The following is a 27,311-nucleotide window of genomic DNA, read 5'->3' on the forward strand; positions in this document are numbered from 1 at the left end:
GAGCTGAAAAGTTGAGTCAGGAAGCAGATCTTTTTACCACTGAACCATTTCTCTTCAGGAGGCAAAGCATACTTTTGTTTTGGTTTTAATATTGAAGTTTAACTGTTTACTTAAGTCCACTTTAATTCAACAGCTGTCAGAGAATAATAGCCATCCTTTCCTTTCCGTCTTCATGCCCTTCAAATGAGATACCATATAAATCTGCCTTTGAAACAACCTCCTCTAGATTCAGCTAGCATTTCCACCCCTCACTGCCAAGTCACTTCTTTAGGTGTTATGTTCTCTTCTGTTAAATGAAGTGATTTCTAAAGTACCTTCTACTTTTCAATTTCAATTAAGGATTGTACTGCATGGGAATTTTTTCTCATGGGGAAAGAGTGAGTTACAGAAGTGAGGACCCATAGAATCTATATTTATCCCAACTGTGTCATTAATCAGCACTATGACTTTAGGAAAGTTTTGTCTCTATCCTTATTTTTGTTAAAGAGTAAATGGAAAGGCTCAGACATCTAAGGGTGCAGGCAGGTGTCCATGCCCCCAAGATCAGGAGGAGATAATAGCAGTTGCAGTGGCAGAACAGGTGTCAAACTCCATGATCTTCCATCTTTTCATAAGGACTGTGGATAGTGATTCCTTGCTCATTTGAGTGGTACTAGCAAAAGATCGCCTTTCCACCACTGGGAAAAGGAGTTGTTCCTGGGAGTCTTAATTGAGCTAGTATTGGGGGAGCAGTATGGGGAGAAGACAGTGTCTGGGCAAGAGGCAACAAAAAAAAGATCAATAGAGTAGAGAGTTAGACTGGTTATGACCTGACCTGGCTGGGCAAAGCTGGAGGAAAGCCTTTCTGGCTGGCAAAACCTGTTTCTACTAACTTGCAGAGAGAGTATAGAAAGCAAGGGTAAGTTGGATATTGGATGTGCCAGTGAGATTTCCATGTGGATGTCTTTGGGAACTATCCCTTTAGAGCTTAGAATAATCCAGATGTAATTAATAGCTCATGATTAAGGAGCTGTGGAGTTTTTTATTGGATTTTTTAAGTTCTTCTGGGAAGTAGGAAGGAAAGTATATTAGCTAACAGTATGACATAATTCTCATTACCTCAAAGTGACCAGAATAGCCAAACTTGGCTTTCCTAAAAGAGAAGTACTAATAAGGTTCAGCAACAAAGTAGATGAATGTACCTTAAGGTACTCAGTGAGGAGTCAAGTAAAATAATTAGCAAGAAAATTATTGGAAAGCTAGATCTTATGGTTGCTGGTTTTTAACAATGAATCTTGCCCTAAATTATATGGTATCTTGAAATATTAGTTAATGCTACCACGAAGCCATCAGAATTAATAAGACATTGAAAAAACATGAGCTTTTGTTGATAAAAATCATATACATATGTGTTACTTTTCTCCTAAGTTAACATTTTAATAGCTCGAAAACAAGTCTGCCCAGTTTAAAAAAATCTTCTGAAGTCTGAATTTTGAACCCATTTGTTTAAAAAAAAGATGCAACACCATTTAATTAGTTTGCAAGGATGATTGACATGAATAAGAAGGATATTTATAAGCTGAATTTCACCAAAAACCTTTCCCTGATTGGTCAAAAAGTATATGGCCAATGGTGTATTTATTCCATTGAAATCTTTGGATCTTTTCCTTGGGAAGTGTCTTTTCAGCTATAAACAGCCGTGAAATCAGAGTGCTTAAATAAGCACTTTAGAAACAGGCCTTTGAAGTAACTGAATTATAAACTGTTAAACCAAGATTTTAAAAAAAAGCATTCAGTCACATTGCTCTCACTTTAAAAAACAAACAAAAAACTTCCCTTTTTAAAAACATACTATTTATTTCACCTTTATGTCAGCCTTTTAAAGTTTGTTTTGTATGTTTTCTAATGTATACAATATGTTAATACAACTAGCATATTGAATAATTTATGAATGTATATATTGGGATATGTTCTCAAAAAAGACTTTTCTTTGTTACAAGTGCATGATCCAAAACGATTAGAGAACATTTGAGATTACTTTAGCTTGTTTTATAGCTTTTATTTCAGAGACTAATAATTTCACTAAAAAATTATTTTAAACCGGGGCAACTAGGTGGTGTAATGGATAGAGCACAATCAGGTAAACTAGAATCTTAATTTAATAATATCTTTGTAGACCATATTAATTTTTACTTTTGAATGTTTTGCTGTTAAATTTTTTTTAATAATACTTTTGAAACACTAATTGTTGAAATAATTATTTTAATGATACAGATATTAGTTAATAATAAGTGCACACCCCTATTGCTTTGGAAGACAAATTAGAAAGTATCTAAAAATATTATTTCCCCCCCCCCCCAGCTTATTCTATCATGTTAGATTGAAAATATGTCTCTCATCTTCATCTTCATTTGATTTATGGGCTGATGAGCACAAGAACTTGTAAACAATTCCAGGGATAAGACCACCTGAGTTTCTTAAGTGATCATTAAGAAAGTGTTCTCCCTGTCTCTCACTTCAGAGTATAAAGATTTCTTTGAAACATGTGAGAACAGAAGAGGGCTCTGCTATAATTCTTACTTACAAATGCTCAGATAATTGTTCCACCACATGATTGACTTTGCTAAATGAATATGTGTGCAATGAAAGTATCAGCTGAATCACACAGAATAGAAAGGCACTCTCCTTAAAAACAAGAATTCATATAATTAATTCGTTAATGACTCAGGATTTAGTATTGTTATAAAAAAATATAAAAATTGTTATAGCCAAGAAAAACTGAACAACTAAACCATTAGTGGAAGCATGATGGTTCAGTGCACAAAACACTGGGCCTGGAATCAGGAAGACTTTAGTTCAAATTCTGTCTCAGACATTTTTAGCTGTATGACCCTGAACAAGCCACTTAGCCTCAGCTTTTCCGTTTCCTTGTCTGGAGGTGATAATAATAGTACTTAACTTCAGGGTTATTGAAATGATACTGTTAAAAAATCTTTGCAAAGCCTAAAGTGATATAGTGTATTAGTTCTGCTGGTAGTGGTTATGTTATTCTTTTTATGAAGAGATCCCCTTGGGGAAGCTGGCAGTTCTTTAAATTTATATATGTATTTTGTATTTGGTAACTTAATTTAAATATTTATTGGCATATATTCTAATTTAGGTTTAGTAATTGTTTTATTTTATACTTAATAAACCCTTTTGGGAGTTCATTTGGGATTAATTTTTGAGACTGAGTTTGTGGATTAAGTACAGATTTAAGATTAAAGTTTAGAGGGCAACTACAGGGCACAGTGGATAGATAGAGCACCAGCCCTCAAGTCTGGAGGACCTGAATTCAAATATAGTCTCACACACTTAACACTTCCTCACTGTGTGACCCTGGGGAAGTCACTTTAACCTCATTTGCCTCAGTCAAAAAAAAAAGATTAAATTTAGAATCATGAATTCCTTGGGAGGTTTTTTTTGAGGTGGGGAAATACATGAATTTTTTAGATACCAGTTTCTATTAACAAATGAGCTTTTTAGATATTAACATTTTGTTATTTTAGATAGTAAATTAGCATGAACTTTTTAGATAGCTGTTTGTATTAACAAAAATCCTTTTCAAGTATTAATGCTCAGAACCCTTGAAATATTCAAAATCTATCCCATTGGATTGTTAATGGCCCCCAAACTCACTTTTGCCTCCCTTTAGCCATTTAACTATTTATCTGTAAAAAGTAGTAATCTACTATAGCTTTTTTCCCCCAATACCACAAATACTCAAAGTCTGACTGAATTAATAGAAGGAAAATGAGCCCTTGTGGATCTCTAGTCTTTTCCTTACCTCTTTATATTAAGCTGCTTTTTATAAATAATAATTTCCTAAATAGATTTTATCCATCCAACTAATCATCCCTGTAAGCTGAATTTTATAGTCCCTTGTAAGGAGCAAAGGGGAATCTAATTAAAGTTTCCTACAATGCATTTCCATTAAAGTTTTCTTAAAATACATTTATGGTCATGGAATACTATATTTCTAAGCTGGATATGAGTAAGAAGATTAAAGTGGGAGTTTGCAAGGTGGTCTCATGCTGCCTAAGAGGGAGTACCAAAATATTGCTAGTTCTTTTTCTCATATAGAGAAGGTTAAGAGAAACCAGATTTGGGAGAATGAAAAAAAAAAAAAAAAAAAGTAAATACTATTAGGGTAGGATTTGTTCTCTGCTTTATATAGAAAACAAAATCAGGTATAGTGAGTTTTTTCATTATGTACCATATATTTATTTAACAGTAGAATTTGTCATGCAGTCCAGATAATGGCAGGTTTTGCCTTGACCTCGAGGTTGGGGTTCCTACTTTCTCTCAGAATTCACTGTCTTCCTCTCCTCCATAACTCCTGCCCTCAGATTAGGGGACTTAGTACTCATGTTGATCTTGAGGACCTCTTGTCTTGCTTCTTCCAATCCTATTCCCTCACTTGCCCGGAGGAATGGTCCCACTCTGATTCTCACTATCACCAAAAGCGTTCCAATTTCATGACCAGAAATTCTGATAGTTCTTCACCTGATTCCTCCTCCTCCTTGCTCACATCTATAAATCTGCAACTTCAGGCCATTGGCCCTGCTCTAATTTCACTTTCTTCTCTTTCTAGGTATAACCCCACAGCTAGCCAATTCAAATCTCCATTGTTTCTATTCTTTCATTTCATGCCTTGCCAAACTCCAGCCTTGAATTACTACCATCATCCATTTCTTCCACTCCCACCATCACCAGTCCTGCTACTTCTACTACTATCATAACTTCTCTTCCCCTTTTTTCTTATGTCTTTGTATCCTAGATAGTACCCAGCACATATAAAGTTCTTGATAAATGCTCACTGATTGATATCACTTTATGATTCTCTCACTACTTATTTCCAGAAAATCATTAATTTTATCATTGTAGTTATCACCAAAATGGATCACAAGTGACCCCCTATTCCTTGTTAAGTGGTCGTCTTTGGTTAACAAAATAGTATTTAACTGCTGTGAAACTGATTGGTCTTCAAACTTGGTTTTTTGTTTGTTTTGTTCGGGGAGTGGGGGAGGATTCAATAGTATTTTATCTTTCCATATATTACATGCAAATATAGTTTTAGACATTCACTTTTACAAAACCCTGTGTTCCAAATTTTTTCTCCATCTTGGAAAAGACGACAAGCAATCTGATATAGGTTAAATACCAGCAATTCTAAACATTTTCATATTTGTCATGCTGTGTACAAGGGAAGTCAGATCAAAGGGGATATAAGGGAAAAAAACAAGTAAACAAAACAAAGTAAAAATACTATGCTTTGATCCACATTCAGTCTCCATAGTTCTCTTCCTGGATACAAAAGAGTACTTTCCATGCTGAGTCTATTGGAATTGTTTTGAATCATCTCAATGTTGAAAAGAGCCAGGTCCATCACATTTGATCATCACATAGTCTTATTGTTATTGTGTACAATGTTCTCTTGGGTTCTGTTCATTCACTCAGCATCAGGTCATATTAGTCTTTGCAAGCTTTTCTGGTCTTCATACTTGTGAAGGTCATAAATCTAAGGCTTTCTAAGTTTGATAGGACCTGCCAAAACTTTTATGTCTTATTGATAGCAAAGCCATCAAAAATTCTCCACAACAAATAAGTCATCAGAATAATGTGTTACTTCTGTAAAGTGTGGGATTATGAATATTTACCAATGTCATTTCCCTCTATTTTCCAAATTGGTTCTCTGAAAGGGTAGCAATAGCTACTAAGTCTTACCTAATTATACCCTCCTACTTAGCACAGTTTATGAATTGATAATGTGAATAGAATGCCTAAATAAATTGATCATCAGACTGTTAGTATTATGTTGCTTTGTGACACACAGAGGTCTTATAGTCTAAAGAGTCATCTACTTCTCATAAACTTCTTAGAGTTTTAACAGAATCTCACTTCAAAACATACTCCGAGAGATAGAGCCACGATAGAGAAAAGATTTGCCTGAACTCTACTCAAACCCTCTGAACAACTTTAAATAATGCCATAAAACAAATTCTAGAGCAACAGAACTCATAAAAGTGCAGGGTGAAATAATTTTACAGCCAAAGTCAACTAAAAATCAGCAAGATCAATTGTAATGGACGTAACCCTCTTCAACATTGAGATATGAACCAAATCAGTTCCAATAGAGCAGTAATGAACTGAACCAGCAAAAGAACTCTGGGAGATGACTAGGAACCACTACATAGAATTCCCAATCCCTCTATTTTTGTCCACCTGCATTTTTTATTTTCTTCACAGGCTAATTGTACACTATTTCAAAATCTGATTCTTTTTGTACAGCAAAATAACTGTATGGACATGTATACATATATTGTATTTGACTTATACTTTAACATATTTAACATGTATTGGTCAACCTGCCATCTGGTGGAGGGGGTGGGGGAAAGGAAGGGGAAAGTTGGAACAAAAGGTTTTGCAACTGTCAATGCTGAAAAATTACCCATGATATTATCTTGTAAATTAAAAACTAATAATTTTTTTTTAAATAGGCAAGAAAGGTCTGTCTTACTTGGGTGAGACTGGATCAGACTTCAAAGAAGAAACACAAAAAATACTGAAGAAAATAGCACCTTAAAAAATACATTAGAACAAATGGTAAAGGAGGTATAAAAAGGCAACAAGAAGAATGTTTTAAAAAGCAGAATTGGCCAGATGAAAAGAGGCACAAAAATTCACCAAAGAGGGGGGGGATACTTAAAAAGTAGATTTGGGAACAGCTAGGTAGACCAGTGGATGGGGGTACCCAGCTCTGGAGACAGGAGGATTTAAGTTAAAATACAGTTTCAGATACTTTTAACATTCACTAGCTGCAAGACCCTGGGGCAAGTCATTTTACCCCAATTGCTAGATTTGGTCAAATGGAACAGGAGATACAAATATTCACTGAAGAAAATATTCCTTAAATTAGAATTGACTAAATGGAAGCTAATGACTTTATGAGAAATCAAGAAACAATAAAACAAAACCAAAAAAAATGAAAAAATAAAGCAATGGAAATTAAATCCAGAAGAGATAAATTTAAAAACTGTTGGATTAACTAAAAGCCATAGTCTAAAAAAGTTCCTAGATACATCATTTTAGAAAATATCAAGGAAAACTGTCTTAATATTCTAGAACAAGAGGATAAAGTACAAATTGAAAGAATCTATTTATCACCTCCGGAAGGGAGATCCCTAGGTTTACCTTGAATTTAGAAGAAAAAAAAAAAGATTCATCAATCACAATTTTTGTAGATTACACAGATTGTTCATATTTTTATTTTTTTCATTACTCTTATGAGGAAAATAGCTTTGATTTTAAAACTTGGAAAAGGTACTCAGATATTTATAGAGAATTATGGCAACATTTACATGAATTTTCTCTTTAATCAGATTCACCCTTGTCTGTGCTTCTCTACACTTTGTGGCAATAGATCTACCCAATAGGCACTGAGAATGCCAGTGCAGCACACTGGCTGGCCAGAAGTTTATCTCTTGCTTTTACATCATGTGACCAGGTAGTCATCTTTTTCCACTATACATTTCTGTGATGAAATTCTTTAAGGAAATTATAGTGGGAACACTAATTTATTAGCTAGTGGAATATAATATACTATTACTGATATTCCTGTATATCATTTTTATTTACTTACATCCCTATTAGGTATAAGAATTGTAAGCATTCTTTTTCCCACTTTAAAAATGAAGAAATTGAAACTTAGCGAGGCGAGAAGTGAATTGCTCAAGTTCTTAACAAGTAGTGAATGTCAGGTTAATTGTACATTATTTCAAAGTCCGATTCTTCTTGTGCAGCAAAATAACTATGGACATATATACATATATTGATTGTATTTAACATATACTTTAACATTTAACATGTATTGGAGGAGGGGGAGGGGAAAGGAAGGGAAACGTTGGAACAAAAAGTTTTGCAATTGTCGATGCTGAAAAATTACCCATGCATATATCTTATAAAAAAAAAAAGTAGTGAATGTCAGAACTGTCAGAGCTCTTCTACTATCTTCCAGCTATCTCTGTTAAGATGTATAGAGCATTTCCCAAAAAAATTATTCACCATGAGTAATAAAGATGTAGTATAAATATGCACAATACATTTTCAGCATTTAAAAAAGCCATAAATATTAATGAAATATTGGGGGGAGAGAAACAATCATCATAAATCACCAGACCTATTAATAAAGGGTAAGAAGCTTTTTATGAAATTAAAATTTTAAAAATTCATTTATAATTATAAAAAGAGCAAGAATTTACTACGTTATAGAATTTTCGAATACAGTAATCTTGTTGATTATTGAATTTCCTTTCAGTTATGCAGATAGCAAATCACCAATGCTTCTCATTTTCTACAAGCCTCCTCCAATCCACTGTCTGTGCTTAAGGCCTTAAGTTCTTCATAACATTTTAGGGATGTTGGTGAAGCCCTCTTGGCTATCTTGGATACCATTTATGCTTATATCACATGCATGACATTTTTTGCACATGACCATTCACCATTTTGTATTTCCCTGGATAAGGCTGATGCCCTTTTGCTATTAAGGAGAAAACATGGCATGTGCGTTCTTATTCACTGTCAATACAAAATGTTTGTATTGAAAAGATGGCTATTTGCTGTTTATGGGAAGTTTGAGAGTCAGCTTTCAAATTTCCCCAAAATAATCCAGCCCATTCTTCTTTTCCTCTTTGGGCTCAGCCTTTTTTTGGTCTATAATCTGATCTACTGGATGAATTTTGTGTCTTTTTTCATATGCATGTTAAAATTTGGGCAACATTCTTAATCCATTTGGTCTTTCCCATGATTATGGACCAAAAGATTTCAATGGGTGATGTGGTTTCTCACCCAGGTGGTAAGAGCCAAACCCAAGTTTCCAAATTCAACACTTCTCACTCTTCTGTGCCTCTCATTTAGTAACCCTCATGGAGCCCTACAGAACACCATGAGGCTTATGAACATGCATGTGATCTCACAGACTTATTATATGTCCTAAGGCAGGGATTAAAGTCATTTCATACTAGGCAGAGAGAATAGTTGGTGAAATAGCATTGAAATGCTAGTTATCCAACCAAATAGGTATAAAAAAGACTTGAATTTGATACAAGCACAGCTAGGGAAAGCTTCATGATTTCCCAGATAAATGTAATTGGGAAAATTGACTAGCAGTGTACTAAGAAAGTTTAGAGATAAGGTTGGGTGAGTGTGTGCCTAATTTTATTTAAAAAAGGCTTCAATATAAATGTCTGGAAAAAAATATTTGGACTGACAAAAGTATAACTGATATAAAATCTTAACATCTAAGTTTTATAATAAAATGTGTAAAAAAGTTATATCACCTGTTTCCTAGTACATGCACAGATAATGTCCAAAAAGGAAATATAAGTTTATCATTTTTAATGCTTAAACTCAGTCATATGCAAATTAAAATTTTTGAGGCAGCATTTTTACATGTAAAGTATTACTATGCTAATAATAGTAATAATAATAGCAACCAAATTCTAGCAGGGATGTTGATCATAAGCACCTGGAGGATCAAGATGGCGGGTTTTCTGTTTGGTTTTCAGAATATCAGCACACACAAAATCCTTAAATGTTTGGTGAAAGAAGTTTGTTTTAATTGTAGAAAAAAAATTTTCCCATTGCTAACAGGTACAAACTACTAGTGTTTTTGAAAAATGATCTGATAGTGTGTACAACAAATATTAGAAAAATAAACACAGCCTTTGGCATCTAAACCAAATGTACAGAGCCTCAGGCCTGGAGTAAAGAAAGCATGAATTCAAATCCTGCCTCAGACATTTACCAGCTGGGTAACCCTGGACAAGTCCACTGAACCGTTATCACTGATTTATGATCTGATATGATCACACCATCTGTTAAATGGGAATATTAACAGCAACAAACTCCCATGGTTGTGAAAATCAAATAATTTATACTGTGTTTGTAAACTTGAATTGATACATAACATGTTCGCCATTTATTATGTTGTTCTGTGTTAGCCTAGTTCATTCAGTTCATACAAATGCAACTGCTTTTCTCTAAATTATTTATTTATAATTTATTACAGCCCAATTAATAGTCTTTTATAGCCACATGAACCATTCCCCAAATGATGGATACTTAGGTTCTTTCTAGTTCTCTATTACAACAGAGTACTACCATAAAAATTAGATGTGTGGTCTTCATTCCCCACACCTCAACCTCTTTTTTTTAAAACCTTTTTAGGGTATTATTCACGTCCTATCATATCTGATTCTTTGTGAACCTTATGGGTTTTTTTTGGCAGAAACACTACAGTGATTTGTCATTTTCTAATGGATTAGGGTGAAGGGAGGTTAGGTGACTTCCTCAGGGTCATACAGCTTAGTAGGTCTGGGCCCAAGGCGCCAAAGCTGAACCACCAGCTGCTTTGAGGTCTGTGGTGTTGACATTTCTTGATCAAAGGATGTATATGTATTAGCTTTTTAGTTATAGTTACAAATTATTTTCCAAATTGGTTGCAAAATTCATCCTTTCGGTTCTGTCATTTTCATTTTTTGTACTATTTTCAAAACAGTGGGCATACAGTATATAACCTTAGGGGTTTTTTTATATATAAGGGATTTTTCAACCTTTTTTCTTTTGTCTTTGAAAAAAAACTAAAAGTGACCTAAATTCCTAATTGTATGTGAATGGTGGAATAAATTCCAGCACATCAACATAATAAAGTACTTCAAATGCAAATGATATCCATATATGAGTAATACAAAGAAATATGGAAAGACCTTTTTGAAGAAAGAAAAAGTAAGGAACAGAGTACATACTAATTACAACCATTGAATAGGAATGAACAAAAAAGATTCCAGGGAACTAAAAATGAATTAGTTTTATATTATTTATTAAAATTCATGCTTAAATGTAGTTGCAAAGTAAGTTTGCTTGTGGTAGAATTTAAAGTATTTGTTTTTTAAATATGATAGTTTACTTCCATCAAGGGGGCTTGCCATCTAATATGATAAAAGATGTGAATACAGGCAGAACATGAAAAGGGCGCAGAATCCTAGGAGAGTTCCCAGATGGGAGTTTTGGCTAAGAAGAATCAGGGAAGGATAAAGAAGATGGAGATATATGTAAGAGATTCCAGCAGAAAGGTGTGAGAAGAAAGTCACAGCAAGAGAAGGAAAGAGGGAGAGGGGGTGGGTTTAGAACCCAGGTGGAGAGGATCCAAATACAGATTGGGGAAGCCACTGAAGGTTTTTGAGCAGTTTAAAAATCATATTCAAGCTTTTACATTAAAAAGATCACCTGGCAGAGATTGGGGGGCAGAGAATTGATCACAGCAACAAGAAGCCAGGAGACTGATTCAATTAAACAGATTCTCATTAGTGTGCCACCTCTATATGGGGTATGGTGCTAGTACAATAATATTGTTATATTAATCTGCATTTGTTAAGTCAAAAATGTTGCAACAGTCTGGGTAACATGTAATGCAGGCTACGTGGACTAGATTATATGGTATTAGGAAGAGGTTCCTCCTGTTAGGAAAGAGACCAAAAAATACAACTATCTTGTTAAAGTCATAAGTGAACACCATTGAGTGACCTAAAAGAATGTTTCTAATTCTGATAAAAAACAAATATGTTGCTAAAATAATGACTAGTCTGATGAGATTATTATTATTATTATTATTAGTGGGAATAAATAGGGGAGGTAGGTTAGAATCAAAAAATAGAAATACCATTGATGCCTTTTTTGGGGAAGATGATCATGTCCCTACTCTGTCAATATAGACAAATCACATGGAGACATAGATGGCATATTTTTTGCTCACATTATAAAATATTCAAAGCTTTCTTGATAATATAAATAGCAAATCAAGATTCCAAAAGATAATGGTGATGATTGAAAATTTAACAGTTGGCTAAATAAATTTAACCATGTCAAAATCATGTTTTAAACCATGGGAGATATGACTTAACACTTACTTGGCAACTTCCTAATACTTCTAAAAGAGGTTGTTAGTGCTATCATGTGACTGCTAAAATGCTTAATATAAATCTAAAACAAAGAGGGTAGTACCACTTTATTTGGGGTTGATCAGACTATTCTTGGAGGAGCCTATTTAGTTCTACTCATCATATTTTAGATAGATTGTTGATAAATGATATGTCCAGAAGATAGCAACTCAGATGAAGAAAAAACTGGAAACTGTCACGTGAGGATTGATTGAAGGAACTTGGAATATTTAATCATCACAAGAGCACTTAGCTTGGAATTTTTCGGTATTTGAAACTATGTCATATGGAAGAGGGAGGTAGTGAGGGGGTGTGTGTGTGTGTGTGTGTGTGTGTGTGTGTGTGTGTGTGTGTGTGTGTGTTACAAGAAAAAAATAACTAGAATCAATAGACAAAAATTACCAAGAGTCCAACTTCAGCTTATTTGTGAGAATTTTTTTTTTTCTAGTGACCTAGATATTAGTCTAAAAAAGGAATCAGATTCTTCCTGAACAGTGAACAGGAGCATTCCAGAAAGAAGTTTGATGACCACTTGTTAAAGATAATTGGAGAGGGGATTTCTTTATCAGGGTAGATAAGATGATCAAGTCCCTTTTCAAATTTAGGATACTGGAACAAATTTTGAAAACGGATTTGGATATAAGGAAATGGTGTTTAAGAGAATGATATGAATGTACATAAACTGAGTAGTCAAGAAACAGAATAGATTGAGTTTGGTTCTAGATGAGGAAAAAACAATAGGTTCTTCTCTGTATTTTATTTTATTTAAGATGTCACCTTTTTTATTGCTAGTAATTGTGCAATGAAATATTATAGAAATGGACAAGCAAATCTGGAATTTCTGTCCTGAAACAAACTATCAGTATATGGCATACAAGAAGATTTTATATCACTCAATGACATACAATCGTTTTACTACTCTGAACTTTAACAAGAATAATAGTAAACTCAGTATTATTTCATTACTTCTCCATTAAAGGCTTTTGGAAGTAAAGCCTATACAGCAGAGCATAAGTCATATATATTGGTGTCTTTTCTTGCTAAATCTTTTAAAATATAGATCAACCTAATAAAACAAACTTTAAAAATAATCTTTTTTTTTTTTTTTTTTTTTTTTTTTTTTTCCCTCTTCAGTGGGACCATATGGAATATTTGCTGGTAGAGATGCCTCCAGAGGACTAGCAACATTCTGCCTAGATAAAGAGGCACTCAAAGATGAATACGATGATCTCTCAGACTTGAATGCTGTACAGATGGAAAGTGTTAGAGAGTGGGAAATGCAGTTTAAAGGTACTGACGATGGGTGGGCATGAGAATATTGAAGAATGCAGAATATATATCCAAGATACTTATTCTCCAACATTAGGAAATTTTACTTTTTTTTTTAAACCCATAGGTGTTTTTTTCTTTCAGTATGATTCTGATTCTATGATATTATTTTAATATTTTGTAAGGAAATCAGATAAAAAAATTTTCCATTTATAGAGTATTCCAAAGTTTTAAAAACTGATTTCTAAATAGAAGTGGTATCACACAGGGACTATGAAAGGATCTAGTTATAATTCTTCCTTATCTGAAATCCAAGAAATTGCTTTGTTTATTTAAATTGCTTGATTACTACTATTGACATAATTTAATCATAATTGAAATCCATTAAAAAAAATATTATGCCTTCTAGCATGTATTGGGTAGATATGGTTTTCTGAACAGCATATTGGTTAGGCTTCCCCAACCACTTTAGACAGTCTCCCCCGTCTTATGTCCAGCCATTATACTCTAGTGTATATGTAAAGCAAAACCTGTTAATTCAGGGTACCATAGTAGTGAGAAGGAATGATAATTTGTAAAGCCACAAAGTAGCTCAGTTGTGTGGAGGCAGCAGAGAGAGAGAGACACACACACACAGAGACTGTCTTCTCCAATGAGCCATGGATTCACCCACAGCTCTATCTTTCACATGATTTAAATAGTTCTTCTAGATTAGAGGCATTAAAGAATTATGAGATGTTTCTACTCAGCAAAATATAAAGCTGCCTCCCAAAAAGGAGCTTGCCAAGCCTTATCAGTGTTTACATTTTGTTTTGAGTAGCAAGTTGTTCATTTAAATAATTAGCAACCTCAGTGAATGATAAGGAAGTTACTTGCTTATTCTGGAGGGGACATATAACTTCCTTCTGTAGTGACATTGAACACAAACTGATGGCTAGGTTGATGATGATGGTCTTTTCATATCTCTTCCAGAAAAATATGATTATGTTGGCAGACTCCTAAAACCAGGGGAGGAACCATCAGAATATACAGATGAAGAAGATACCAAGGATCATAATAAACAGGATTGAACTTTGTAAACAACCAAAGTCAGGGGCCTTCAGAACTGCAACCTCTTTTAATTCCCTTTCACAGAATGTCCTGCATCTTTGGGTTTGGTTCATCTGCTGCGAGAAAAAAAAACAAAACATTCAACAGATTTTGTACAAGAAAATGTGTAGTCTTGCTATGGAGCTTTGACTGCTAGACATCATTCGTGCTGCCAAACATTTGTTGGAGTCGTCTGTGGCATCCAGTGCGGCTGCGTCACTGAAGAGACAGGGGCAGGGATTCTAGAAGGTGTAACAAAACCACACAGCTGTTCCTCTTTGGTGAATCACAGACAACCAGTAGCATTTGCTACTCTGGAAGTGTGCCGGTCTCTCTGAAAAACAGCATGGATATGTTTTTTTATGTGCTGTATTTTTGTTTCAGCCTTGAGGGAAAACTCTTATGTACATCCATCCGTTTGAGTAGTTGGCCTACTGAAACATTAAAATGTGAATTTCCAAACTTTTGTCATAGAGGTGTTACTAGCTCTGGCAAAAATAAATAAATAAATAAACAAATAAAAGAGAACAACACTTCAGTCCTAAGAAACCTTGGCAGATTAGAAGGGGGAGATCAGGTTATCCTTTTCCCAGGTGGATTTATGTCAAAACTAATTTCCCAGCATCAAGAACCCCGAAGCCAGTCTTTACCCCTTTCTTCAAATCAATATGAATTGTGCCTTATTTCATTTAGGTAGACTTGGATTGTTTTAAGGAGAACCCCATTTGTGATGTCAGAAGTCACTACAAGAAGCGTTGAGACTGAAGTTGAGAATGTTGTGTTGACTGGAAACCTTGATGTCATTCTGTGTGCATAGAATGTATAAAGGGATATTCAGTGTTACTGCCATATCTGTTAATGTACATGAACTTAATTAATTAGCATTGCAATGGCCAAATACACCATCCATGATCTCTTTTTAAAAAAACAAAACAAAAAGGAACCTCCCTAACCCCCAAGCAGATGCCTAACCATGGGAGGCCAGGCCTTGCGTCTCCTGATGGTGAGAGTGTGCAGGGGGGTTGTGTGGCTGAATGTCTGCAGGTATGTCTGTCTCAGTGAGAGTGCAGGTGTGTGTGGGGGTGTGTGTGTGTGAGTATATATGTGTGTGTGTGCGTGTGTGCATGCATGAGAGAGGGCCTCAGAAGGGGCTGCTTCTGCAGATGTTGTAAATACAAATGTCATTTTAATAAAGCATGTACAATAAACCAAAATAAGTTTGAGTTGGACTTTATATACAAAGTATAAGTCTGAATTAGGCTTTTGTTGGCCAGGTTTGTGATATCTGCTGTGAGAATAAGGAAAAATCTTAGTCATGAAAAGTTGGCATTAGCTGATGGTATTTCTACTGGAACTTCATGAACTCTCAAGAAAAATCTGAGATGATTCAGGTAAGAATTGGATTATTAAAATATACCTACCTACTTTTATGCTTTGATGATGTCGTGATTAATACACAAGAGTGAAAGCATTCCAGGCAGCAATAATGGAAAATGTAATAAAAAGGAATTATTCCCCAATTATTGATGAAAATCTCTCATGTGTAGATTGAAAAAAAATCTGTTCAATCATTGGACTTCATTATGACCACTTAGTTTCTCAGCTAGGTGACAAGCTGCCCCAGAAAAACAAACATTTTTTAAAAGTCACCGGTTAACAAGATGACTTCTTTCTGTTATATAGACTTGATGTATTGCAAAGCAGTCTCAAAGAGAAAAACACTAAAACCACAATAAATTGAACTCTAATGGACATCTGTGTTCTGTATCCAATTCTGGAATGTTTTGTATAAAACAGTTGAACCTCAAGACTAATTTATGCAAGGGAGGGATTGCAAGGTCTGAAGAATGTTGATTGATGTTTTATGTTTATTAATGTAAGGCATTTTCTAGTGAAAAAAATATTGGGGTAGGTGTTCTGTTAATTTATGAATCACAATCCCGAAGTTTTCATAGTAAATCTACACTTGTGACTACTTCAATTTTAAAGATTGGTAAAGCAATTTCTGTTTGAATTTAAAATAAACAGCATTCTGTAGATATAACTACTTCAGTTAAATGTATTGTTTATCTTGGAATATTCTTTCTCTGCAGTTAGTGAATAAAGTAACAGGCGTTTCCCGTAGATTTTTGAAGGCGGTGCATCAGGTTAGCTTTTTAGGGAGACATTTGATGTGACTCTCATGCTTGGCCTTGTGTGAATCCTGAAGTCCCCCTAGAGGTATTTCTGCATTCCAGTTTTTTTTTAAAGACTAGCCTAGGTAGGGAATGAGAGTAGGATGAGAAAAACCTCTGTCTTACCTGAACCTGTCAAAGGCTAGCTTCATCTCTCAAATGCGACTCCCATCTCCACTGTGGTCAGCCTGGGCTCAAAAATAGAGTGGGGAGAAAAAGTACACCAGCCTTTCTTCCTCCTGCCTCCACTGTGACCTACAAGTTTTCCTTCCCTTTCTTTTTCCCCATATAGTTAAAGAATTCTCTGGAGAATAAAAGCTCTGACAGTATTTGACATGGTGAATCTCTTTCCATTTGAGGGAATAATGAGTGGCAAAAGGAAGAGGCTACATCTCCTGGGCATGCTGGCCTTTGAGACTAAGGTAGAGTTCAAAAATGATGATGAGACCAAGTGCTAGTATTCCAAGTCTGTTTGTATAAAAATAACGAAATAGCCATAAGTCTGGATTTTTTTTTTTTAACAACTTTTTCATCTCTTGAGTGTTATAATAAGGATGTTGGATTTGTCTTGATGCTGCTGCTTGAACCATAATAGGCAATTATTAAAAGAGTCCATTGAGACTATATATGTAATCTTCCACATCCCTTCCAATTTGTATTCTATCAAAAAGTGGGATGTGTCGGGAGTAAAGATTAAAAAATGGGGGGCCAAATTCACTTTTGATGAATTCTTTGTTGCCTACATTGTGGTCAAAGAAGTATTGATGTAAATGTGTAGATGTATTCTACATATACCTGTCTACATGCATATGTATGCAAAATATACTTTGGGCTAATACGAAACCCATCAAGGAAGTTGGGAGATAGAATGCTTAGTCTTGGCTCATTCTGGCTCTAAGTTCTCTAGGGCTTTATGTTAAGGATTAGTTGTTTCCTATAAGTCTGTTGCTTACATAGTCAGCCACAAGGTAATGTACTACAATCTGTAGTGACTATTTAACTTTGAAAAGCAGGTCTTTAGAGGCCCTAATACAAAAGTTTACTGTTTGAAACCAAGACCAGTGGAGTTTATGAATGCTACAAGCATGTCCAAGAAAATTAGTATGGCATAGTAGAGGGCCAGCCTCGGAGTCAATGAGACCAGAGTTTGGGTCCTGCCTCTGACAGGTTCATAATGGCTGTGTGCCCACCGGTACTCCCTCAAACTCCCAGAGCTTCTTGATTACATTGCCACTTTGCAACCATGAGAATTTCCACTCTGCAAGTTCCCTATTCCAGATATTTTTCCTCTAAGCTTTAGAGAATAAAAAATCCTTAATCCTAAGTGCTAGGGATATAAGTACCAAAAGCAAGGCAATCGCAACACTTACTTGATGGTGGAATAGTGGTCATGGAAAGGGATGTGGCTCAGAAAAATCAGCACTAGGATGTTGAGGGGAACAAATGGCTCTCTGGAGACATCCCTTCCTGAGTGTCTTGGAGTATTCATTTGATTCCAGTAGTCTTGGGCAAGGATGGCTGGAGTTGGGATACTCTTTGGTAGTTTGGAAGATGAGGACCACTAACATCCTAAAGCAAAGAAAGTTGGAAAATGTGAATAGAATCAGAGAAACATTGGGTTCTTATGTGGGTTCCAACATCTGGGCATTCAGTGACTTTGATCTTATAGTTTTGGGGGTTTTTTTGGTTTTTTCCCCCCTTTTTCTGAGGCTGGGGTTAAGTGACTTGCCCAGGGTCACACAGCTAGGAAGTATTAAGTGTCTGAGCCAGATTTGAACTCAGGTCCTCCTGAATTCAGGGTTGGTGCTCTATCCACTGCGCCACTTAGCTGCCCTGATCTTACAGTTTCAACGAAAATGAACTGTACCATATCTGTGGACAATTTCTTGAACCCTTACTGTCATTTGGTAGACTAAAAGTATCATATTTGAGATACCCAACCATGATTCCTCTGCATCTGGCCATCCCTCAAAAAGAAATCAAAGTAGTCTGTTGAGCATGATAAAATGCTCCTTGGCCAAATTAGTTTTAACCATCCCCCCTAATAAATCCTGATTCTCCTTCCCCCTGAAACATGAAAGGTTCTAATGCTTTCTGTGTCAATATATAAAGTCCTTGCTATAAGAAAATTCCCCTAGAGGACTCTGGGTATTGATTCATATTTCCTCTAAGTATACTGTGACTTTGAATTCTGGATTAGCAGTTCATGAAGTGAATTGGTAAAATTACTTTCCCAGCCTTTCTTTGTATTTTTGCAAATTAAATCCACATTGCAGTATTACTACAAAGTTCTCAAATTACATCTACAACCCACTAGTGTCTATTTTCTAATGGGTTTCCCAAGGTTAAAACCAAGCGTATGTTTCTAACATACACTTCCTGTCAAGGGTGGTAGGGAATTTATATATTTGCTAACTGATCCTTCCTGTTAGTTTTATGTTTTCCTTCATATCCAAAGCTAATGCTATTGTCAGAGATTGGGATCTCTCCATGGTGGAATTGGAACAAGACCAATGTGTTTTATACAGTGTCCTTGGGAAGATTGTTAACAAAACTTAGAACTGATACCAGAAGAGCCTACAAGCCTGCCTTTGGTTAAATTTCAGTGGTGCCAAGATTGTATTCCGGTAAGTGTAGGGATTTCTATATGCAAGGGAAGACTTCTTAAGACTTGATTCAATGTGAGTTTGTTTTCCTTCTGCTCTGTATTATTATTACTATTTAAAGCTTGGTGTATCCCTCCCCTCCCCCCCCAAAAAAAAGCCTATATTTGATAATTATTTCTAAGTTAAAAAGTTGATAAAAGTTCTAGCTTTTAAATGGGATTTTCAACTATTAAGAAGGTTGATCTGATCCCAAAAAAACAAAAATGAAGTGATGAATGGTAAATGTTTGATTTAATTATGTTAAACAACTTATTTTAAGTTAAATTTTTTCAATAAAGATATACCTCTTCTATCTCTCCCACAGACTTCCCTTCTTGTGCAATGGAGGAAAAAAAGAAAAAGAAAACATCTCTTATAAACATTTATTATCAGGCAAACAACTTCCTGCATTAGCCACATCCAAAGTAATACGTTTCAATTTATATTCTGAATTCTTCTCTTTTTAAGGATGTGGGTGACATGTTCTTTCCTGAGCATCATTGTCCATGATTGATCGAAGTTTTGAATCTTTTCAAAGTTGTCTTTACTATAAAAATCTGATTCTTTTTAGCCTCACTCTCCTTCAGTTTATATAAGTCATCTCAAGAGTTCTCTGGAACCAAAATCTCCATCATTTCTTTGAGAACATGAGTTGTCTATAACAACTTAATCAACCATTCCCCAGTTCATGGGATACACTTCCATTCTTTGCCACCACACAAAAGAACTGCTTTAAGTGTTTTTGTTACATCCTGTACTTGCTTTGAACTAAAACCTCCTTAAATCTCCTTCTTCCTCACCCTCCCTCCATCTCTTCTTTTTTTTTTCTCCTCCTATTTTCCTGTTGAATAAAATGTCCCTATATCAACTCTGAGCTTTCCCATCTTTTTGAGTAGTTCATATAAGAGTAAGGTTTGTCATCTGTTCTTCCTATACTTTTTCTTGTTTCTCTTGGTTCCTTTATTTAACATTTAAAAGTGTGTGCACTTTTAGTATTTTCATCAAGAATTCCTCTATTTCATAAGGTCCATTTCCTCCTGTAGTATTATGTTCATTTTTGCTATATAAGTTATTCTTGGTTTTAAATTTGCATCCTTTGTCTTCTAAAATATCATACTCCAAATCCTCCATTCCTTTATAAGTAGAGGCTCCTAAATTGTGTGATTCTGACTGTGGCTCTTTGGTACTTATTTTTTTCTGGCTCATTATGGTATTTTTCTTTGCCTGGAAACTCTGGATTTTACTTCTAATATTCCTTAATTTTCATTTTGAAATTTATTTTAAAAGATGGCTGGTGGATTTTTTATATTTCTACTTTTTCCTCTGCTAAGAGATACAGGTGGCTTTATGGATTTTTGAAATATGTCTATAAGGCTCTTTCTTTAGGTCCTGGCTTTCAGGTAAGTAGTTTGATGATTCTCCAATTCTCTCATAATGTTTTTCAAGTCAGTTGTTTTTACTATGAGGCACTTAGGTTTTCTTCTATTTTTGTATTGCCTTTTTTTTTTCCCCCTTGTTTTCATGTTCTTGATTTGTCATGAAATCATCTTCTATTTGGTCCATTCTGTTTTTCTAATTTTTTTAAACTCTTCATTCAAATTTTGGTTGAACTTGTTTTCAAGCTATGTTTTTTTTTTTTGGGGGGGGGGGGAGGAAGACAAGGTTTTTTACTTGTGCCACAGCATCAATTCCCTTTCCAATTTTTTTTTTTATAGCTCTTATTTCTTTTCCATTTTTCCCCCTCAAGCAGTCTCTTTTCATTTATTTAAAAAAAAAAAAAATTAGATGTCCAGGAATTCTTGTTGAACTTACATTCAAGCTATGTTTTTCTTTAAGGCTTTCTTTGTAGGTGTTTTGATGTCATTCTTTCCTGAGTTTATATCTTGGTGGCCATAGGGCCACCATGATAGCTTTTTATTGTGGAATTCTTTTTTTGTTTGTTTGCTATTTCAGCCCACTTCCTGACTTCAAACTTTATATTAGTACTGGGATCTAAATACTTCTGGAAAGAATGTCTGAGTTGATTCTATTGCTACTTCCTCTGGATATATTGTTGCATGATTCCAGGATATCAAGGACAACTCAGACTGAGGACCTGCAAGCTCTCACTACTCCCAAAGTTGATCCAAAGCCAAATTTTTCCTTTCTGCCTGAATTCTGCAAGTTCCTGACTTACATTTGGGTGTAAGCAACGCATCTATGGGTTTACTCCTTGTTTCAATTTTAGTAGGCTGCTGCTGGACCCAGCCATTATTAGCCAACTAGAAAACCTCTACTGGTTCATAGTGACAACTCTAGGCTTCCCTTTGGTCTGGGATTTCTAACCTGGTTATTTAACTGCAGGCTTTATACTGGACTAGAGAGTGGAAAAGAGACCCTGCTCTATTCTTGGGATCAGAGCCATGCAGTTGCTTTTTACTTCTGAATTTGCCCTTTGTGAAGTACTATAAAATAGAGATCATAGCACCTGCCTTGCAGGATTGTGAGGATCCAGTGGCTAGTCCATAGCAGGTACTTATTTCCTTCTCTTACCCAACTAGGCTGCTCTGAGTAGAAATCTTAGATTTCCCACACAGACTTGGTCTGGTGCATTTTCTAAATCTGTTTAAAAGAGGAGTGGTGAAAAGCTCAATTCTCTGCCATCTTGGCTTGGTTGTCCAGGTTTTTGTGTTTTCAAAGGCAATTATAAAGGCTAAAACATTGGACTAGGAGTTCAGATTATGGCTCCATCATTTAGGAGCCATGTGACTGTGAGGCAGTCCAACAAGCCTGAGGAAACACAGACTACTCATGCCCTGGGCGCTTTATGCTTCATTCAACTGTGAAATTATGTCAAATGTTTACATCTGAGACCCATGGATCAATTAAGTCTGAAGGTCTGTTCCATGCCTATTTAAGGGATAATTGGCCAGTCTGGCAGGAAACTTCCCATTCTTTGCCATGCCAGGTCAGTTTCTAGCTGCACAATAAAACCAACTGCCATGTGGACACGTGATAAATGTTGTTCCTAACACATTTCACCCCTTAGTGACAAGGTTTTAACCATTATCTAGGGAACTTTCTGCCTCTTAAATGGTCTTGGGGACATTAATCATCAGCAGTGGGTCACTCTGGGATACAAGATGGAACTGGAGGAGACAATATAGCCTCCTAAAAGAATAAAGATGAGAAATTCCAGACATCCTCTCTCTGCCTCAGAATGACCATTTCCCAGCTCTGAATGCACTGGGCTATGATGCAAGGGAGGTTAGGGGCAGTTTACAACAAGTCTCACGTTTAATCATTATAACAAGACTTTGAAGAGAAGGAGGACCTGAAACATCCAGCACAGTAACTGATTCTTCTTATAGTCATCTGTAATAAAGTGGTTTAAGAGGTCCTAACACCTGTTGCAAACATAGCCTGTCACAGGGTAACCAGTGGGGAAGGAAACAAAAGCACCTGTCTTGGAGGTTTCTCCTCAGAGGTTGCCCCTTCTGCAGAAGTCGGGGTGGGGATTCTCCCTTACTTTCTGTCAGGGACTCAAGACTGCCACCAAGTCAGCTAATGGATCTGTTTCCAGGTAAGTTCATACTCCTCATAGTAATGCAGAAAGCTTCATTGCTATTGTCCTCTAAATCGCAACGCACTTTCCAGCAGTATTACCCCTTGGAGTCCCAAATCCTCCCTAGGAAGGAGTTAGCCAAACCAGGTCCCCCAGGCAAAGGATGCCTATTAAGGGATGGAGCATGATCATTTCTCCGTTGTGTATGGTGCTCCCCAAAGATCAGGAAAACTAAACTGCACAAAACATTGTCGTTCTTTGTTGTTGAAACAAACCAATGAGAACTGCACATGAATTGTATTTAAGTGAGCAGAGCTGCATCGAGTCAGCAGCCTCACATAGCAAGAAAAAGGGGAAATAGAATAAGGGAACCTGGAGGACAACTTGGAAGTGTGTCCTCCTGGGATGAAATCCTGACTCAAAACAGCTTCTGAACAAGAGAAAAGGCTGCCTGGTTCTTAGCAAGGTGCTAATTCCTCTGACAGGCATCTGAGAAGTGAGATGGCCAAGTCTTGGTAATTGAAGTCATGATCATGAAGTTGAGTCCTTGTCTGCTCATCCCTACTCTCTGTATCATGTCCTGTACTGCTGCCTATAAGCCAAAGCACGATTCCATAACTCATTGTCTGTCTCTGTCTCTCCTATTTTGAAAGGTATATGGTTTTGCATATATTTTAACACATTTAACATGTATTGGGCTACCTACCATCTAGGGGAAGGGGTGGAAGAAAGGAGGGAAAATTTTGGAACAAAGTTTTGCAAGGTGTTGAAAAATTACCCATGCATGTTTTGTAAATAAAAAGCTTTAATAAGTAAAAAGACATGGTCAATCATCAGTATACTAAGAAGAGTCTGGGTTCTCCAAAACTGAAGAGTGCAAGGAGCTGCTGTTCTCTCTTAGACTACAAAGAAATAAAAAGTTTAATAGCTTGTTCCAGAATGAATTTTAAATTATCTGGATTCTCCTGATCCACTGTATTCCCACAATTTTAGATTTAAATTCAAAAAGTTTGCCCTGCCTATACCAGTTGTGGTTTTACTGGCTACACAGGAAGTTGGTTTAGTGAAGCATTCTACCTTTATCATATTTTGGAATGCCATTAGGAAGTGCTAGCAGGGTCAAAAATCTCAAGTACCTTTTACCCCTCCTTGGACTTGGTATTATCTGATAAGTATTTACAAGATTCATCTAGTGACTCCAAAGTGTTCCATTTGGTTCTCTCCACAGTAGCCTGTGTAGAAGTCACTGTGTAGGTACTGACTCCCAAGAGCTCAAGATGTCCGTTCCTGTAACCCTCATTCTGGCCGACCCCAACAAGTGCGACCTGAAAAGGGCTGTGCATCTACTCAAGCAAAGATAACCTTTCCTTCGTAAGTCTGCCTCTTGACATACTAGTGAAAACCGGGGGGCTTCGATGGACCTGTTGGAGGTCCCTTATCATGTTAGCTGTCACTGTCCAGCAGATCCATGTGGCTGTGACCCACCCACCCCTTTCCAGGCTACTGCAACTTGGGTTTTCGGCTGGGGCTAATTTTATCATTTTCAGGTGGACAATCATTGAGACCATTGATCTCCAAGAGGAGACTGGAGACAATCCTGGTCCTGCATGGGTAAAGTCCATCAAAGCTTTCTCAGGATTTTTACCTCTATTTTGAAAAGTCCCCTGTAGAACTTTTAAAAAGGTGACTATTGGATTAAGTATATATGACATCCCATTTTAGCTGCCTAAAAAGAAAAAAAAAAAGGTAGTCCCCATTTGGATCTCTAATCACCAATACATTGGATGTGTCTGAAAATGCATCTCTCATCCATCACTTCTTATGGTGAAAACATTATCTACCAGGGTATTATATATAGAGAAAAAATATGTATATAATTTTTTTAAAGGCCCTTTGGGATAAGGGGTCATTAGAAATGACGGCAGTGGGAAAAAAAAAAAAAAAACAATTGGGCATTGTCAATTCATTAGCAGCAGTATTCCATGTGTTAGGGCCTGTTTCAGGCCTTCAGGAACTCACTAGAGCCATCCCCATAAAGGAGGGACTGAACACAGCCTCTGGGAGCATCGGTGATTAATGGCCGACCTTGAGTATGGCTCAGGAGAGGCAGGTCAGAAGTACGGGCCATAAAAGCCTGGGCTACCTTTGCCCTTTGTGTGAGCTGTGGCCACCTGTGCACAGGGCAGACTCCGGACTCAGCCCAGCCAACAGCGCCAGGGACAGGCCTTCCCTCTGCCTGTGGGCTCCGAGCCAGCCTTCCACACTGCCTGCACTCCATCTGGTCAGATTCCTACAGCGTCAGCCTGGGAACGAAGGTAGCGGTCCATGGTCCACTACCTGAGGAAACCCAGAGAATCTGGGGTTGGGGAAGCGGCGTCCTGCCCCAAGCTCCAGAGGAAGACACAGCTGGAAAACTGTTCAGATGACGTTTTCTGCTGTCGGCGCTGTGCAGCAGTTCCCTCACCAAACCCCCAGGCCTCAGTGAATTCGGGACCAGCCTCAGGGTCCCTAATTTTGTGGGGGTCTCTCCTCTTCCCCACAACCGCAGAATCACATTTACTGCCTTGCTGCCAGGTGGAGGGAGTAAGATAAGAAGGGTAACATGATCATCTCTTCTTCCTGAACCCAGAATACAGCCCCTCATCCTCTACAGAAGCTTTTTGTGAATATATTCTATACATAATACACGTGTACAAGGGCACATACTTAGCTCAACCTCATCTGCAAGAAGCTTTTTGTGAATATGTAGGTACCCATACGCATAATACACATGTACATATATCTATTACTTAACCCGAGTCCTATCCTGCACAAGAGCCTCTCACGAATCGCACAGAGGTACATATCCATATGATTCCCACATGTGCGCGGACAGTGGTGTGATGGACAACACACAAAGTGCTGAGGGGAGAGGACACAAGGAACTCGGGGAGGGGGAGGGGTCGTGAAAGCGTTCTGGCAGACAACGAGGCTGGAGCTGAACCTCGCTGGGGCCCGTAAGGGGGAGTGCACCCCGGGCACACAGGACAGAAAACCCACACACAGATGAGACGCAAGTCTGCGTGGGAGGAGCAAGGAGGCAGCGAAGATGGTCTGTGAGACTGGGAAAGCGGGACCCGATCCTTAAAGGCCCGGAGAAACGTTTCTTGGCAAAGGTACTGGAGGGGTTTGCCATTTTCTGCTTCAACTCGTTCTAGAAATGAGGAGCCTGAGGCAGAATGAAAGGACTTGCCCAGGGTCACAAGCTAATTAAGTGTCTGAGATTATATTCAAACTCATGATGGCTTCAGTGACACCTTCACTACTTGCCTCATAAGGTTGAAGACCGAATGAGACAGCATACTCGGGTTACTTTATAAATTTCAAAGCATCATGGGTGATTTCTATCATCATGATGAAACCGGACGGCTGTAATCACCCAGCCCAACACCAAGGCTAAGGGCCATCACTTTCCACACTTATTAAAATTCTTGCCGGCCCAGACCATAATTAATCCGAGGCCTGGCCCCGTTTGAGACAAGTAGAGGTGGGGAGGGGAAGTAGGGCTGGGCTCTGAAATAACTGGTAGAACTGGATGAATCTATCGGTGACACACCAAGATTCAGGCAAGTGACCTTCCAGGAGATTATTCTAATCACCAACCTCCAAGCATTAAATGGTTAGGTCACCTTGTGTCAATCAGCCGATAAACTGAAGAGCGAGTCCCAGGAATGTGCCGAGGATTCCTCACCGGCAGCAAGACTTTACTTGCCTCTGTAAAACAGGAAAAAAGAACAGGTAATATTTTGCGTTTTGGCACAAAAAAGTCCTGCTTCCCAACGTTACAGCTGCCATGGAGATGTCAGAGTCCAGGCTCTGTCCGCAATTCATTCATAGACCTTTTCCCGAGCCTCCAAGAATGAGAAGCCTGAGATGTTGCCAACAAGGGGGGGGGGGAGGGGGGCAGGACTGTTGGCTCTGAAAAGCTGCTCTCTGGAGCCGGGACTGACTGACGAGCCCGTGTGGTTTAACTGCTAGGACTTCCTGGAAGTTGTGCTGCTCGCCCTTAGATAACAGTCCTGCTGTTGTGGCTCTTCACTGGTACCCAGCTCTTCATGGTGGCCTTGGGCCATACTGCTTTCCTTGGCAGCGATGCTGGGCCGTGTGACCTGCCCAGAGTCCCATAGCTGGAACATGGGTGAACCCAAACTTGCACTTCCTGACTCCAGACCTAGTGTTCGATCCACTGAGCCAATCACAGAGATGAGAATCCTGTCAATTAAACTTAAATAGGCATTCTCCCCAAAAGTTGTCAAGCAAGCTACCCCTTTACTGTCCGTGTGTCTGATAAATTAAAAAAAAAAAAAAAAAATTGCAGGCTCCCTACTTGTTTGATTAGAGATTTAGGAAAAGGTCTTTGGCCCATTAAAAAAATACTGCTTTTTTCCAGTACCAGTACCAGTAAGCCTGAAGCTCCGCGTGGTATTGAGAAAGATCCTATTTAGATCCTCATCCATGGGAGAATACATAAACATAAAGTTTAATTATCTCTCCTAAACCAAACATTGAAAGGTCCTTGAGGCAAACGTAAGTCTGG

General features: G+C 37.3%; 1 protein-coding gene and 1 long non-coding RNA gene across 2 annotated transcripts in view; one reads left to right on the top strand and one right to left on the bottom strand.

Moving 5' to 3' along the window:
- Positions 1 to 16,413, top strand: part of PGRMC2 (progesterone receptor membrane component 2) — a 28,402-nt gene extending 11,989 nt beyond the window's left edge. Inside the window, exons 2-3 of the mRNA XM_074272855.1 lie at positions 13,149 to 13,304; positions 14,256 to 16,413. Of these exons, the coding sequence (XP_074128956.1) occupies positions 13,149 to 13,304; positions 14,256 to 14,353 (254 nt within the window). The 3' untranslated portion in view covers positions 14,354 to 16,413. The remainder of the gene's footprint in view (positions 1 to 13,148; positions 13,305 to 14,255) is intronic.
- A 1,503-nt stretch (positions 16,414 to 17,916) lies between these two features.
- The window catches only part of LOC141545674 (uncharacterized), a 33,063-nt gene continuing 23,668 nt past the window's right edge, over positions 17,917 to 27,311 (bottom strand). Inside the window, exon 3 of the long non-coding RNA XR_012483108.1 lies at positions 17,917 to 18,115. This is a non-coding gene — a long non-coding RNA (uncharacterized LOC141545674). The remainder of the gene's footprint in view (positions 18,116 to 27,311) is intronic.

Source organism: Sminthopsis crassicaudata, chromosome 6 (assembly GCF_048593235.1).
Source record: "Sminthopsis crassicaudata isolate SCR6 chromosome 6, ASM4859323v1, whole genome shotgun sequence".
Lineage (NCBI taxonomy): Eukaryota > Metazoa > Chordata > Mammalia > Dasyuromorphia > Dasyuridae > Sminthopsis > Sminthopsis crassicaudata.